This window comes from Prionailurus bengalensis, chromosome A3 (genome assembly GCF_016509475.1).
Source record: "Prionailurus bengalensis isolate Pbe53 chromosome A3, Fcat_Pben_1.1_paternal_pri, whole genome shotgun sequence".
Classification (NCBI taxonomy): domain Eukaryota; kingdom Metazoa; phylum Chordata; class Mammalia; order Carnivora; family Felidae; genus Prionailurus; species Prionailurus bengalensis.
In genome coordinates this window covers 103549200-103564188 of record NC_057354.1, presented here as the reverse complement: position 1 = coordinate 103564188, position 14989 = coordinate 103549200, and the positions used below count along the sequence as shown (strand labels likewise).

Genomic DNA, 14989 nt, shown 5'->3' with positions numbered 1-14989 from the left:
AACTTCAAATCCTCCATTCTAAACTCAAACAAACTGCAGAGACACTTGACAACACACAGGTAACTGAATTATCAGTGAATTTTCTTCAAATTCAATTTAATTCCCAAGAAGAATGATCATTTATGATAAAAAAAAGACTTACTACAGAAGCATTAGGTGCAGACAAATATGTCATAAAATCTTTTGCAAATTTATGCTGGAAAAAAAAAGAAAAAATCTGAAGTTAAAAGAAGTGTATCAACACGTTGTTAAAAAAGAAAACAGAACAAAGTAAACTAAGTTATTTCTTACCAAACAGTTAAACGCTGATAAGTTTTCTGAGCCCGCAAATCGAAAACCCAGAGACAAGCAGGCTCCTGCAATTATGTAGACATGTGCCTGCCTGAAAACAGATTACAAGAAATTTAATACTACCTTTATTTTGCTTTAAAATTCATTATAAGTATTATCTTGGGGTAAAAACAATAAATATTCCTGCTCTCTAGTTTTTATTCTCCTGGGAATGCTCAATTGTGCCTCTACTCAATCAGCATGATTGATAAAGTGTGCCTCTTGCCTACGTGCTTCACACACAGCAAAGAAGATCATTTTTGAGAACTGCCAATTTTTTTTTAATGGAAAGGATAAAAGGAATACGTACAAGTTAAATCTCTGATATTGTTTTTTGAGGGCAAGAGCTCTATACTTGAGAGAGCTAAACAAATAACTAAGAAAAAATCAACTCTGAACATCTGATAAGTGATGGTTAGAAACACGGGGGATTCAGAATTACTCAAATCAAGGAGAGCACTTCTCCTACACAGTGTATTTCTATTTATTTATGAGAGATGCTAGGGTAGCTCGTTTGATTTACACATTTCATGACTTACGATAAAGTTTCCAAATTCAAATCCTCTGAGCAAGGCAATTCAATTTCACTGAGAGAGATGCTATTTTCTCTTATAATCTGTCAAAATAAAAAGCAAGAATACCTGGACATTAATATTCAAGTTACAAATATTAAATGATTTGAAAAATAACATACTGGCACCTAGGTGGCTTAGTCGGTTAAGCGTCCAACTTCGGCTTAGGTCTGATCTCACAATTTGTGAGTTCAAGCCCCACATCAGGCCCTGTGGTGACAGCTCAGAGCCTGGAGCCTGCTTCAGATTGTATGTCTCCCTCTATCTCTGCCCCTCCCCTGCTGACACTGTGTGTCTCTCTCTCAAAAATAAACATTAAAAAAATTTTTTTAATCTTCTGCTTATCAAAAGTAACTAAGAAAATGAATAGACCGCCACAGACTGGGAGGAATATCTGGAAAACATAAATCTGGGAAAAAAAGAAAGAAAGAAAGGTTTGCAGAAAAAAATTCTAGCTGCTCAAAAAGACCAGCATCACAAATTTTAAACAGGCAAAAGATATGAAAAGACACTTCACAAAAAAAAGATACATGAAGGAGCAATAAACAAATGAAAAGGTCCTATTCTTATTAGCCAGGAGGGAAATGCAAAATGAGACAACAACAAGATATCATCACATACTTATCAAAACACCTAAAATTAAGAAAACGAATACCACCAAATACTGACAAGATACACAGCACCTAGATTTTTATAAATTGTTGGACAAAGTGTAAAATGGTATACTCTCTAGAAAAAAGATTTATCAGTTATCAAACTAAATATATAATCTACTCCATATCTCAATAATTCCAAAAGAAATTAAACCATAAACCCACAAAAATATCTGTGTACGAATATTTACAGTAGTTTGAAATTTTTTTTTTCAACGTTTATTTATTTTTGGGACAGAGAGAGACAGAGCATGAACGGGGGAGGGTCAGAGAGAGAGGGAGACACAGAATCGGAAACTGGCTCCAGGCTCTGAGCCATTAGCCCAGAGCCTGACGCGGGGCTCAAACTCCCGGACCGGGAGATCGTGACCTGGCTGAAGTCGGACACTTAACCGACTGTGCCACCCAGGCGCCCCTACAGTAGTTTGATTCATAATAGCTAAAACCAGAACCCAACCCAGGTATCCAACAAAAGAGAACAGAAAAAGAAACAAAGGACTACTCACAGAATGCAACACTTACTAACTATAGAAAGGATGAGCTACTGATATACTTAACATCTCAAAATCAGGCTGAAAGAAGTCTTATATGAAAGGATATATACTGTATGTGATTCCATTAACACAAAGTTCTACATCAGGCAACCTAATTTATTTTGGGAAAATGTGAGAAAATTAGCTGCCTTGGGGGTAGGAGGTGAGTATAGATTGAAGGGGCAGGGAATGAGGGCACTTCTGGTCATTTTGACAGAGGTTTGTTTCCATGAGCTTATGCATAGTCAAACCTAGAATATTTGAGATCTGTGGATTTCATCATATAAAATTTTATCTTAAAAGGAAGAAAATGTAAACAAATACTGAATTCTAGTTAATGATACATATGCTGAAATATGTAAGGAAAAGTATACTACTGTCTGCAACTAACTTTGAAATTCACCAAAAAATGATGGATTGGATAAACGATAAATGGGATAGGTGATTAAACAAGTTTATGAAGTAAAATACTAACTGTAATATCCAACTAGTCATATGGACGTTGTACAAAGTTTTCAACCCATATTTTGAAATTTTTCTTATTAAAATACTGCAAGAAATACTATAATGTTCTCAAAGATAAACAGATTTATTTTATAAGTAAAAAAAAAAAAAAAAAAAAAAAAACAACCGGGGCACCTGCATGGCTCAGTCAGTTAAGCATCCAACTTTGACCCACGGTTCATGAGTTAGAGCCCCCCGTCGGGCTCTGTGCTGACAGCTCAGAGCCTCAAGCCTACTTCGGATTCTGGGTCTCCCTCTCTCTCTCTACCCCTCCCTCACTCGTGCTCTGTCTCTCACAGAAAAATAAACAAAGAGTAAAAAATTTTGAATTAAAAAAAAAAAAAAGGAACGGAGACTATCAGACATGGACAGTTGATTAAAGGGCAATATTTAGTTTACAATATTTGGCTTACAATTTTTTTTTTAACTTAATGTTTATTTTTGAGAGAGAGAGAGAGAACGTGAGTGGGGGAGCGACAGAGAGAGAGAGACACACAGAATCGGAAGCAGGCTCCAGGCTCTGAGCTGTCAGCACAGAGTCTGACGTGGGGCTCAAACTCAGAAACTGTGAGATCATGACCTGAGCCAAAATTGGACCTTCAACCGACTGAGCCACGCAGGCACCCCTGATTTGGAATTCAAAAAAGAGTCTGCTTATTTCTAACTATTTGGCTTATTAAATAAATATGCTATAAAGTAATTAAAACAGGTTATTATATAGGAGATCTAAACTTGCCACAAAGTAAAATAGCATCTTAAATCAATGTGTGCTTAATTAGGCTAAAAATGTCAAAAATACTTTTTGAGGGTTCTTTGGTGTATTTCATTTTTAATACCATAATTTCTTGGAATCTGGGGCCACAGCTGCAGTCTAGGGTCAGCACATAATCTTAAACTGCAAAGTTCCTATGTTTTCAAAAGATACTATAAATAATCATCAATATTGCTTTTATTCTAAAAAGTATTTTATAGGGTTTTAGAAAATCCCACAAGAAATTGTAATTTATGCTATTAACAATCTAACAATATTTATTATACATACTTACTTGAGGAACATTGCTATCAACCCACTTGGAATTTGGTAAAATATCATCCCACAGAATCAGGCATCGAGCAAGTGTCTTAAAAATGTAACAGATAAAACTAATCAAAGTAGGCAAAGTTCATACATTAAATAACAATGATAATATTAAATAATGCAAAAATCAGTTCCCAACTGATGGCAATTTTGAAAAAAGACAGTACATAATATCAACCTGAGGCTAATCTCGTTAAAATAAATTGAAGATTTAGATTTTAACACAGAAAAAACTAAAATTGAGTTGATTATTATCAAAGTTTAGAGGACTTTTTTTAAAAGCAAGTTTTAACTTGCTTCATTAAAGAAAAATCAGAATCTTAGCACTGTCTATAGAACTTAAAGGCTTTCATATGCTAAAAACATACATGTTTAAACACTAAAGAATCAAGGGAAAAATGTAGGCAATTAATGTCAAACAGTTACAGTCATTAGTTATACTCTTAATAGTAATGCTGCATCTTAATAATTAAAGAATAAAGAATATAAAATAAAGCAGTAATGAAGCCCCAGGCACTTACTGCTTATTGAATAATGTAATAAGTTGAAATGTCAACTCCTAGTATTACATATCAACATGGCTGTGTTTCCTGGCACTCCTACAAGTTACATTTGGGAAATTTCAAAAGAATACTACCAATTACATACAGGATGGATTAATAGTAAAAGGTCTCCCTTGTAGAAACATCTATAGTCACAAGCTAAACTTGAGAACCCTAAAGACTCCTCATGTTAGCAGAAATAACAAACTACAAAGTACCATACCCTAAGCAAGAGAAATTCCGGTTTCACAAAGTCCAGCAAATACATGGTGTCAGGAGCTCGAAGCCAATCTGCAATAGATCTGGTGGTGGTGGAGATCAGTAAGCATTACTGCTCAAGTAGAGGGCAAAATAATGGGAATCCCAGGACGGATTTCAGACCCTTCTCCCCACTCCATCCACCACCCTGTTTTCCACAGTACTCGATACCTTCTAACACAGTATTTGTTATGTATGACTGTCTGTCCCACTATGACATAAGCTTTATGAGCACATATTTTTAGTTTTGTTTTGTTTGTATCTTCAGTACCAAGAAAGCACTGACATACATTATTCATCCAAACAGATGAGTAAGTATCTGTTTTTAGCCACTTTGTTAATTCTGCATACATTCACTTTTTCTAACAGGAAAAATTTACAGCATTGAAAATTCTCTTGAATCTTAGAATATTTTTTAAATTTATTAAAAGACTTAAAATTTAGGGGCGCCTGGGTGGCACAGTCGGTTGAGCGTCCGACTTCAGCCAGGTCACGATCTCATGGTCTGTGAGTTCGAGCCCCGAGTCGGGCTCTGGGCTGATGGCTCAGAGCCTGGAGCCTGTTTCCGATTCTGTGTCTCCCTCTCTCTCTGCCCCTCGCCCGTTCATGCTCTGTCTCTCTCTGTCCCAAAAATAAATAAACGTTGAAAAAAAAAAAAAAAAAAGACTTAAAATTTAAACTATGGTTTAATGTCTCCTACCCACCTTTTCTAAGTAAAATGTAAAAGAATAAATGCCAACTGTACACTTTCAAGAGTCAGCACTAATTATTGGGCTTGGAAAGGTAGATGGTGTGATTATTACAAAAGTTCTTGAAATAAACAGAAATCAGTTTTACAAATGGTAACCAAGAATAGAATAATGCTAAATTTTTCTGATTTGACCAATCCTCAAACAACATGCAAAATTAATGAAAAGGAATTTGGGCATCTTTTACTGTCACTGATATCAACTATAAAACAAAAATAAAAATTGGGAATTAAATAAAAATAAAAATAAAAATAAAAACTGCCCCAAGATTATATTGTTTCTAGATAAAAATCTATGTAACTTGTAGTACTGGAGAGAATTAAAATCAGGCTAATCGATACAAGGAAAATAAACTCATTAATCTGGTTTTACTACTGAGGTCAGAAAGGAAGCCACACTATCATGGCAAGGGGTGGAGTCAGGGAATGCGATACCTGTTATTGGTTTTTAAGTAGATCATGGCCAAAGCTAGAGTGGCACCTGGACAAGTTACATCAACATTTATGGTATCTCCTTCCTATCAAAAACAAAAAAAATATTCATGTTAAAGAGTTCTGAAATATTACAAATTCTTCTGAATATAAATTCTTCTTCCGGCCTATGCTTAAAATTAACAGATATACAAATGTTGTTAAGAAACATACTATTTGCAAATTCACTTCTTAGCTTCCAAAATTTTGATCTGTTGCTTTACTATGGACTTACTTTGATTTGATAACTTGGGGATTTATGCTTCTCCCTGTGCATTCCTGCTTGAAAGCGCCTATGACCTCCAACCATGTACTGATACAGCTGCTCAGGCACATTGAGATCAGACATACCTATCAAATTACTGCCATGCTGGAAAAGGAAATAACAAACACGTGAAAGGAAATCTTATGGAATAAGATCCATAACACATACAAATTGACAAATAAAAGAATGAACTAACTTGAAAGCAGTGTATTTTGTGGGGTTTTTTAATTAAAATAACGACTACTCATAACTACTACTTAATATTCAAACAAGCTCTTAATTATTCACATTAAGAATTATAACACTTAATATATTTAATACTTTCATTTCACAAAATAAAGGCTTTATAATACAGTTAATGATACTAACAAAAGCAATTATTAGATATATAAATGAGACTTGAACTATGAGCACCTGAGTCCTTTCATTACTATGCCTATGACCTCTTTCAGCAACAATAACTATAAATTTTTTTTTATGTTTATTTTTGACAGAGACAGAGACAGAGCATGAGCGGGGAAGGGGCAGAGAGAGAGGGAGACACAGAATCTGAAACAGGCTCCAGGCTCTGAGCTGTCAGCACAGAGCCCGACGCAGGGCTCGAACTCACAGACCACGAGATCACGACCTGAGCCGAAGTCGGATGCTCAACTGACTGAGCCACCCAGGTGCCCCATCAGCAACAATAACTATAATAATAAACTTACTGAACACTTTCTCTGTTCCAGGTACCATTCTGTATGTTTAACATGGATTAACTTACTTAATATAACAATTCTACCAAATAGCTACCATTTTATAGATGAGGAAAGTGAGGCACCAAGATATTAAGCCCAAGGCTACATAGCTAGTAACTGGCAGGGGTGGATATAAACAAGGATATAAAACAATCCATGGAGTTGCTTAATCAACCGACAATACTGTAGTTAAATGACATAACTCACTGGTCAGGACCAAATCAAGATCCCAATTTCCAGTATGCTGCTTCTCCATTGCACCATCTGCCTCTTTAATCACGTGTCAAATGTGAAGAATCAAAAACCTAATAGACAGTGAACTTTCCTTATATAATTTAGTTTCAGTATAACACTGTACTAGTGGTTAAGGAACCCACATTCTAGGTGACAGTCATTTAATGAAACGTTTCTGATAATTCTACACTATGTATCATGGATGTGGTTAAAGATGGATCAAAGTGATACTACATTGCCACAAAGCAAATACTATGGTGGCAACATTCTGAGATCCCAGTGAATACCAGGGTGCCAAACGAAGGTCATGGTTTATCTCTAGCAACTACTATAGACTCTTAAAGCTCCCCATCATATACACATTTCCACAATTTTCTTTTTTTTTTTTTTTTTTTTTTTTTTGTCTGAGGGGGCTACCACTTCATCTTATGTCCTAGATTCTTGGAGATATTTTATTCCCTTAGTTCATTCATGAGCATTTACATCTAAGCCAGGGGGATAGAAACCTTAAAGCCCACTTTTCAATACAATTTCTCTCCATTTCCAAATCTAGCACTTTGAAAAATATGCAGAAAGAAAAAAGAGCTGAGAATCAGGTTAAGTCAGAGTAAGACAGAGTGGTATTCAGAGTTAAGTACCAAGATCATTTGTCTCAACATGCAGATAATTATTACTGAAGCATCTGAAGGCAGAGAGAGGGCTTACCCCCAAGCAAACCATGCCCAGGGCCAAGCCAGCAGCTAAGGAGTAGGACTCTCTGTCAGTGCAGTATTCCATTTCGGGACCTGGGGGCCGTCCTGTAAAAGAAAATAACACAGTTCAAGCTGGCCTCTTAAAATTCTATCATAAGTCTTAGAATTAACTTTCTAGTAAGTTGCGTAAGAACCATGAATTCAATATAACCTCACTCAGAAAGATACATTACTACAAATGGTATCCACAATTGTCAGTTTACTACAAAATAAAGCCCAAAACGGTTCTTTTCATGTACCAATTTGAAAGCAATGACTTTCAGACACTGTGAAACATTGGGTTTTATTAAGAAAAAAAAAAAAAGTTATCAATAAGTAGAAAAAAATTCTTGAAGGGTGCTCATAAACATTTTAATTTTTAATCTCTTGCATTTTGTTTTTGTTTTGCTATTTCCAATCCACTCATTAGAGGGGGTAAAAAACATGTTCAAATGATAATGATGGACAAGAAGGATGCTATGTTTTTAAGCTAAATACGGGTGGGTAAATAAACGAGGGTGGCTCAGCTGGTTGACTTAGGCTCAGGTCATGATCAAGCAGTTTGTGAGTTCGAGCCCCACATCGGGCTCTGTACTGACAGCTCAAAGCCTGAAGTCTGCTTCAGATTCTGTGTCTCCCTCTCTCTGCCCCTCCCCTGCACATGCACGCATGCTCGCACTCTCTCAAAAATAAACATTAAAAAAATTTCTTAATGTTTTTAAGCTAAATGTTATATTTCTAGGTGCTTATTTTGAATCTACATAATAGTGAACCCTACTGTGCCAGAAGTTCTGTGTATGGATCCTAAAAGTTTGGCTGGATACTAAATTTATACTTTTAGGGGCGCCTGGGTGGCTCAGTTGGTTAAGCATCCAGCTCTTGATTTCCACTCAGGTCACAATCTTGTGATTCGTCGGTTTGATCCCCACATCAGGCTCTGCGCTGACAGTGTAGAGCCTGCTTGGGATTCTCTCTCCCACTCTCTCTGTCCCTCACTGACTCGTGCGAGCACATGCATGCACCCTCTCTCTCAAAATAACTAAAACTTAAAAAAAAAAAAAAAAAAAGGTACTGAGAGAAAAAAAAAAGACCAAAGGTTACCTCATTAAATATGATCTGGAGCTCAAAAATGGGCTCACCAAATAAACATGCAAATTAATAATCTGCACATTAATATCAGTCTCAGAAAATATTACTTTTTTTTTAATTAGCATGAGAATATTCTAACAAAAGCTACTATTTTTCCCTTAATTTTTATGATTTTTACTATCATTTTTACTTTGGCTCCCGCAGAGTGGAAAATGTATGCTTATGAAGACACAGCACTATTAATACCATACCTATCTCAGCCAACAGGACTTCCGCAGTGTGCCTGTGAGCTGTTCCCTGATATACAAGGCCAATGCCAACCACTGCAGCCACCTGGACATTATGAGGAACATCAAGCTCTGTGGACGTTGGGGGTAAGAGGGCAGGAATGTGAATGCTAAGAAGCCGAGTAATTGACATATCCATGGTGCCCAGTTTAGCAGCAGAAACACCAAGGAGCAGTCCAATGCTTGTCATTTCATGACCCTAAGGTAGAAAGTAGAATGAAATGTAAATCACTACCAAAACAAATATGTAGTCTTAAATACAGTACTGCCTGCCAGTACTTTCAGTAAGCAATTTTACTGACAGGCAGAGTGAGAAGTGACAATACAACAGCAAACTAAACAGACGTAGTTCTTTTCTCTCACAATGCTAGTGCCCTAATGGAGGAAAAAAGTGTTGGATTAAAATATACAAATATATTCTTTAAAAGGCAGTATACTGAGAAGGCACAAAATAATATGAAATAGTATTTTTAAAAAGCCTAATTTAGATTAGGAGGAGCTGGAGAATTATTAAGAATCTCTGAAGAAGTAAAATGTACAATAGGACCAGAAGGATTAGTACAAATTAGCCAGGAAAAGTAGTGGAAAGGGAGGAAATTAGCTTTAGAAAGTAAGAGAAAATGAGGTCAGGTGAGAGAACAACATGTAAATGGCTCTGATGTGATTCAGAAAGTAAACCTTCACATTAATGGTTAAGTGACCACAAGATGCCATGACAACTCAATGAGAAACGAATAGTCTTTTCAGAAAATGGTGCTGTGATCATTGTAGACCACATGCAAAAGAATAAAGTTGGACCCCTTCCTTACATCATTCACAAAAATTAACTCTAAAATGGATCACAGAACTAAATGTAAGAGCTAAAACTATAAAACTCCTGGAAGAAAGCACAGGTATAAATGCAACAGGACCATGAAATGAAATATGATACCAAAGCACAGCAATTAAAAAAATAGATGAGGTGCGCCTGGATGGCTCAGTCGGTTGGGTGTCTGACTTCAGCTCAGGTCATGATCTCATAGTGTGTGAGTTCGAGCCCTGGGTTGGGCTCTGTGCCGACAGCTCAGAGCCTGGAGCCTGCTTTGGATTCTGTGTCTCCCTCTCTCTCTGCCCCTCCCCTGCTCACACGCTGTCTCTCTCTCTCTCTCTCTCTCTCAAAAATAAATTAAAAAAAAAATTTTAATAAAAAAATTAAAAAGTAGATGAACTGGACTTCATTAAAATTAAAAACTTTTGTGCTTCGAGGATACCATCAGAAAGTGAAAAGTCTGCCCACAGAATAGGAGAAAATTTTTGCAAATCACTTATCTGTTAATGAACTTAGTATCTAGAATATATAAAGAATACAACTTGGTTAAGACAACCCAATTTTAAAATAAAGGATCTGAACACATTTCTCCAAAGAAGACTTACAAATGGTATATGAACACATGAAAAGATGCTCAACATCATTAGCCATCAGGGAAATGCAAACCAAAACAAGAAGATATTACTTCACACCTACTAGGATGACTACAATTAAAAAGACAGACAAGTGTTGGCAAGAATGCGGAGAAACTAGAATCCTGATGTATTGCCGGTGGGACCGTAAAAAGGTACAGCCACTCTGGGAACAGTTTGGTAGTTCCTCAAATTTAAACAAACATTTACCACATGACCCAGCAATTCTACTCCTAGGAATATATCCAAGAGAAATGAAAACATACATCCACACAAAAACATGCATGTGTTTACAGCATCGCTAATCATAACAGTTAGAAAGTAGAAATAACCCATATATCCACTAACTGATGAATGGATAAATACAGTATATCCATACAATGGAGTATCTACTGAGCAATAAAAAAGAATGAAGTGCTAATACATGATACAACATGAACAAACCTTGAAAACATTATGGTAAGACAAAGAAGCCAGTCATAAAAGACCACCTATTTTATGATTCCATTTATATGAAAGGTCCAGAATCAGTAAATCCATAGAGACAGAAAGTAGACCTGTGGTTGCCAGAGGCTAGAGGGAAAAGGGAATGGAGTTACTGCTATTGACTATGAGATTCCTTTATGGACTGATGAACATGTTCCAAAATTAACAACAGTAATGGATATACAATTCTTTGAATACACTAAAAACCACGGAATTGTAGACTTTAAATGGGTGAATTTTTATGACATAAAAATGGAAGAGTTCACACCAAGAGAAAGAGTTTGGTTTGCCAAGCTCTGATGTGAAAAAATGTGGTTTACCAAGAAGCTCAAATGGCCAGTCCCTATGGTTGGAATGTGGAGAGCAAGGGGATGAGAGATACAAAGCAAAGTTGGACGAGTGGGATCAATAGGCTCCTGGAATGTGTATCAAGAGCAATGCAAAATCTTTAAAAAGTTTTGACACGGGAAGTCTTTAGAAAGATCACTCTGCCTGCTGTGAGAACAATGGATTTAGAAGAACAAAAATAAAGAAGAGCAAACAGAACGATTAGGAGCTACTGCAGTGGCCCAGGTGAGGCACAATGCCAGGAGCTGAGAGTCTCACCTTGGTCAAGTAGTCATGGATATTGAGAGTAGCCAGCTTGGTAAGGTGCCCATTCAGACCCAGGGCCATGAGAAAGCCAGCATATTCATTGGCTAACTCAGCATGCTTAGGCTTATTATAAACAATCCAAGCTGAGTCGATCTGGGAAGCAGGGGCTATCTTCAGGCCAGCAGCCACACCATTGTGGAAGCTAGCCCAGCTTGTCATGTTGGGAGGCACATCGATGTTTCCACTGTTAAGGTCTACTGTTGTGTTCCGAGGAGGGGCCCGTCCTATTCAGGCAAACGAATTTAAAATTGAGAGAGTAATAATTCATAAATCCGTAATTATTCAATTTAGATTTTTGAAAACGAGATTACCTTTTCTACGTTTGAAACCCTTAACCCCATAATAGTTGGAATGATATTAGGTTACTGTGAGTACTTAAACTTTTATACATGTACGTCAAACCTGATTCAAGGTGGAAAAATACTACTTGTTTAAAATAATTCATTATCTGAAACTGGACCACTTTTTTACATCATATATAAAAACAGACTCCAAAGGATTAAAGATCTAAATGTAAGAAGTGAAACCAAAAAACTCCGAGAAGAGAACATAGGCAGTAATTTCTCTGATATCAGCCAAAGCAACATTATTCTAACTATGTCACCTAAAGCAAGGGAAACAAAAGCAAAAATAAACTAGTGGGATGACATCAAAATAAAATGCTTTGGTACAGCAAAGGAAACCATCAACAAAACAAAAAGGCAACCTACTGAATGGGAGAGGATATTTGAAAATCATATATCTGATAAGGGGTTAATATTCAACTTCTACAAGTCAACATCAAAAAAAATCTAATTAAAAATGGGCAGAGATTCTGAATAGACATCTTTCCAAAGAAGACATACAGATGGCTAACATATATGAGAAGACATTCAACATCACCAATCATCTGGGAAATGCAAATCAAACCCACAGTGAAATATCACTTTACACCTATCAGAATGGTTAGAATCAAAAAGACAAGAATTAACAAATGTTAACAAGGATGTGGAGAAAAAGGAACCCTTGTGCATTGTTAGTGAGAATGTAAATGTGGAAAACACTATGGAAATTCCTCAAAAATTTAAAAACAGAAATACCATTTAATCCAGTAATTCCACTACTGGGTATTCACTACCCCTCAAAAACAAAAGCATTAATTTGAAAAGATACATTCACCCCTATGCTTACTATAGTATTATGTACAATAGCCAAAATATGAAAGCAGCCCAAGCATCCATCAACAACTGAATAAAGATGTAGCGTGGGCACGCACATACACACATACACACAAACACACACACACACACACACACACACACACACACACACACACAAACACACACACACACACACACACACACACACACAGAGGAATTTTGCCCAGCCATTAAAAGGTATGAGATCGTGCCATTTACAACAACATGAATGAACCTAGAAGGTATTACGCTAAGTGAAGTCAAACAGATAAAGACAAATACTATATAATCTCACTTATATGTGGAATCTAAAAAACAAAAGAAATGAATAAACAAAGAGCAGAATCAGACCTATAAATACAGAGAATAAAGTGATGATTACTAGAAAGGAGGGGAATAGGGCAATGGCCAAAATGGGTGAAGGAGAGTGGGAAGGAGATACAGGCTTCCAGTTATATAATGAGTAAGTCACAGAAATAAAAGGTGCAGCATTGGGAATATAGTCAATGGTATTATAACAACATTCTATGGTGACAGATGGTACCTATACTTGTGGTGAGGATAACATACAGTTATTGAATCACTACGCTGTACACCTGAAACTAATGTAACATTATGTGTCAACTCTACCCCCCAAAAATAATAATAATTATTTTAAAAACAAAATAATTCATCATCCTTTTGCTAAAATACATGGGGCTAGAATCAGATAACTGATGCCAATTTAATTTTAATCAGATCTGATTAGGATACCTACTGCTTTGAAATTTTTCTTTCAAACAGAAAAAAGCTTATTAAAAAAAAAAAAAAATGAAGAGGCACCTGGGTGGCTTAAGGGTCCGACTCTTGATTTCAGCTCAGGTCACAATCTCATAGTTCGTGAGTTTGAGGCCCACATTGGGCTCCACGCTGACAACGCAGATTCAGCTCAGGATTGTCTCCCTCTCCCTCTGCCCCTTCACAACATGCTCACACATACACATTCTCTTTCTCTCTCTCAAAATAAATAAATGAAAAAAAAAAAAGTTCTAGGGGGTCCCTGGATGGCTCAGTTGGTTAAGCATCTGACTTCAGATCAGGTCATAATCTTGCAGTTTGTGAGTCAGCCCCGCATCCGGCTCTGTGCTGACAGCTGAGAGCCTCGAGTCTGTTTCGGATTCTGTGTCTCCCTTTCTTTCTCTGCCCCTCCTCCGCTCACTCTCCGTCTCTCTCAAAAATAAACAAACATTAAAAAAAAAAACAGGTCTAAAAAATAATAAAATGGGGCGCCTGGGTGGCTCAGTCAGTTAAGAATCCATATGACTTTGGCTCAGGTCATGATCTCACAGTTCGTGAGTTTGGGCCCTGCGTCTGGCTCTGTGCTGACAGCTCAGAGCCTGGAGCCTGCTTCCGATTCTGTGTCTCCCTCTCTCTACACCTCCCCTGCTCACCCTCTGCCTCTCTCTCAAAAATAAATAAACATTAAAACAAATAAATTTTAAAAAGTGTTCATGATGCTATGCTCTCTTAGAATTCCTTGAGTCTTTTGGTTTTGATCTACACTGTGTACTGGCAAATACAAATTCTTTTTATATCTTTAATGTTCTGTATTAATTAAGTCACGCCATGGATGAATGTTTAAGTATTCCAAATATTGCACAAAATTGCACAGTTCACCACACGTTTGAAAATATGGTTTTAAAGGAGTTCTGAAGTTATGTAAAATAAATTTCAAATAGATGCATAATGTCTTAATTGGAGTTGGTATACATATACATACACACAAAGTAAAATATGTTTGTTTTACTTTGTGTACCTAAGAGCTAACTCAAATGCTGGTGCATGACAGCACCACACAGGGTGACAAGTTCATGAAGTATACTTTTACTTTCTCAAAAGGCAGAAAGATTAATAATGAAAAAACTCACTTTCTAAGACAATTCATCATAAGCATAGGACAGAGTATTTACACACAAGAGAAAATGACAGGCAAAGGCTAAAACAAATTTTCTTCAATAAGAATAACAACATACAAAAGTACAAATAGGGTGTAACAGTGTGAGTTAAAGAGCTGTTTATTCTAAGAAAGTATCTTTTCCTAAATTAACTTACTATTAAAACAAGATAATAGGTTTTTGGGGGGGGAAGAGCTTGCCAAAATGGCTAAATAAAAGTTTGGATGAGTGTCAGAACATGCAAATTTGAATATACAAATTTAAT

The 14989-nt window shown here is 36.5% G+C and overlaps 1 protein-coding gene across 1 annotated transcript in view; it reads right to left on the bottom strand.

The window, feature by feature from the left end:
- Nucleotides 1–14989, bottom strand: part of ANAPC1 (anaphase promoting complex subunit 1) — a 98403-nt gene that overhangs the window by 28425 nt on the left and 54989 nt on the right. The window contains 10 exon segments of the mRNA XM_043604003.1: nucleotides 143–196; nucleotides 292–382; nucleotides 870–946; nucleotides 3639–3713; nucleotides 4436–4514; nucleotides 5654–5736; nucleotides 5925–6059; nucleotides 7631–7722; nucleotides 8997–9231; nucleotides 11565–11836. Coding sequence (XP_043459938.1) covers nucleotides 143–196; nucleotides 292–382; nucleotides 870–946; nucleotides 3639–3713; nucleotides 4436–4514; nucleotides 5654–5736; nucleotides 5925–6059; nucleotides 7631–7722; nucleotides 8997–9231; nucleotides 11565–11836 — 1193 coding nt within the window.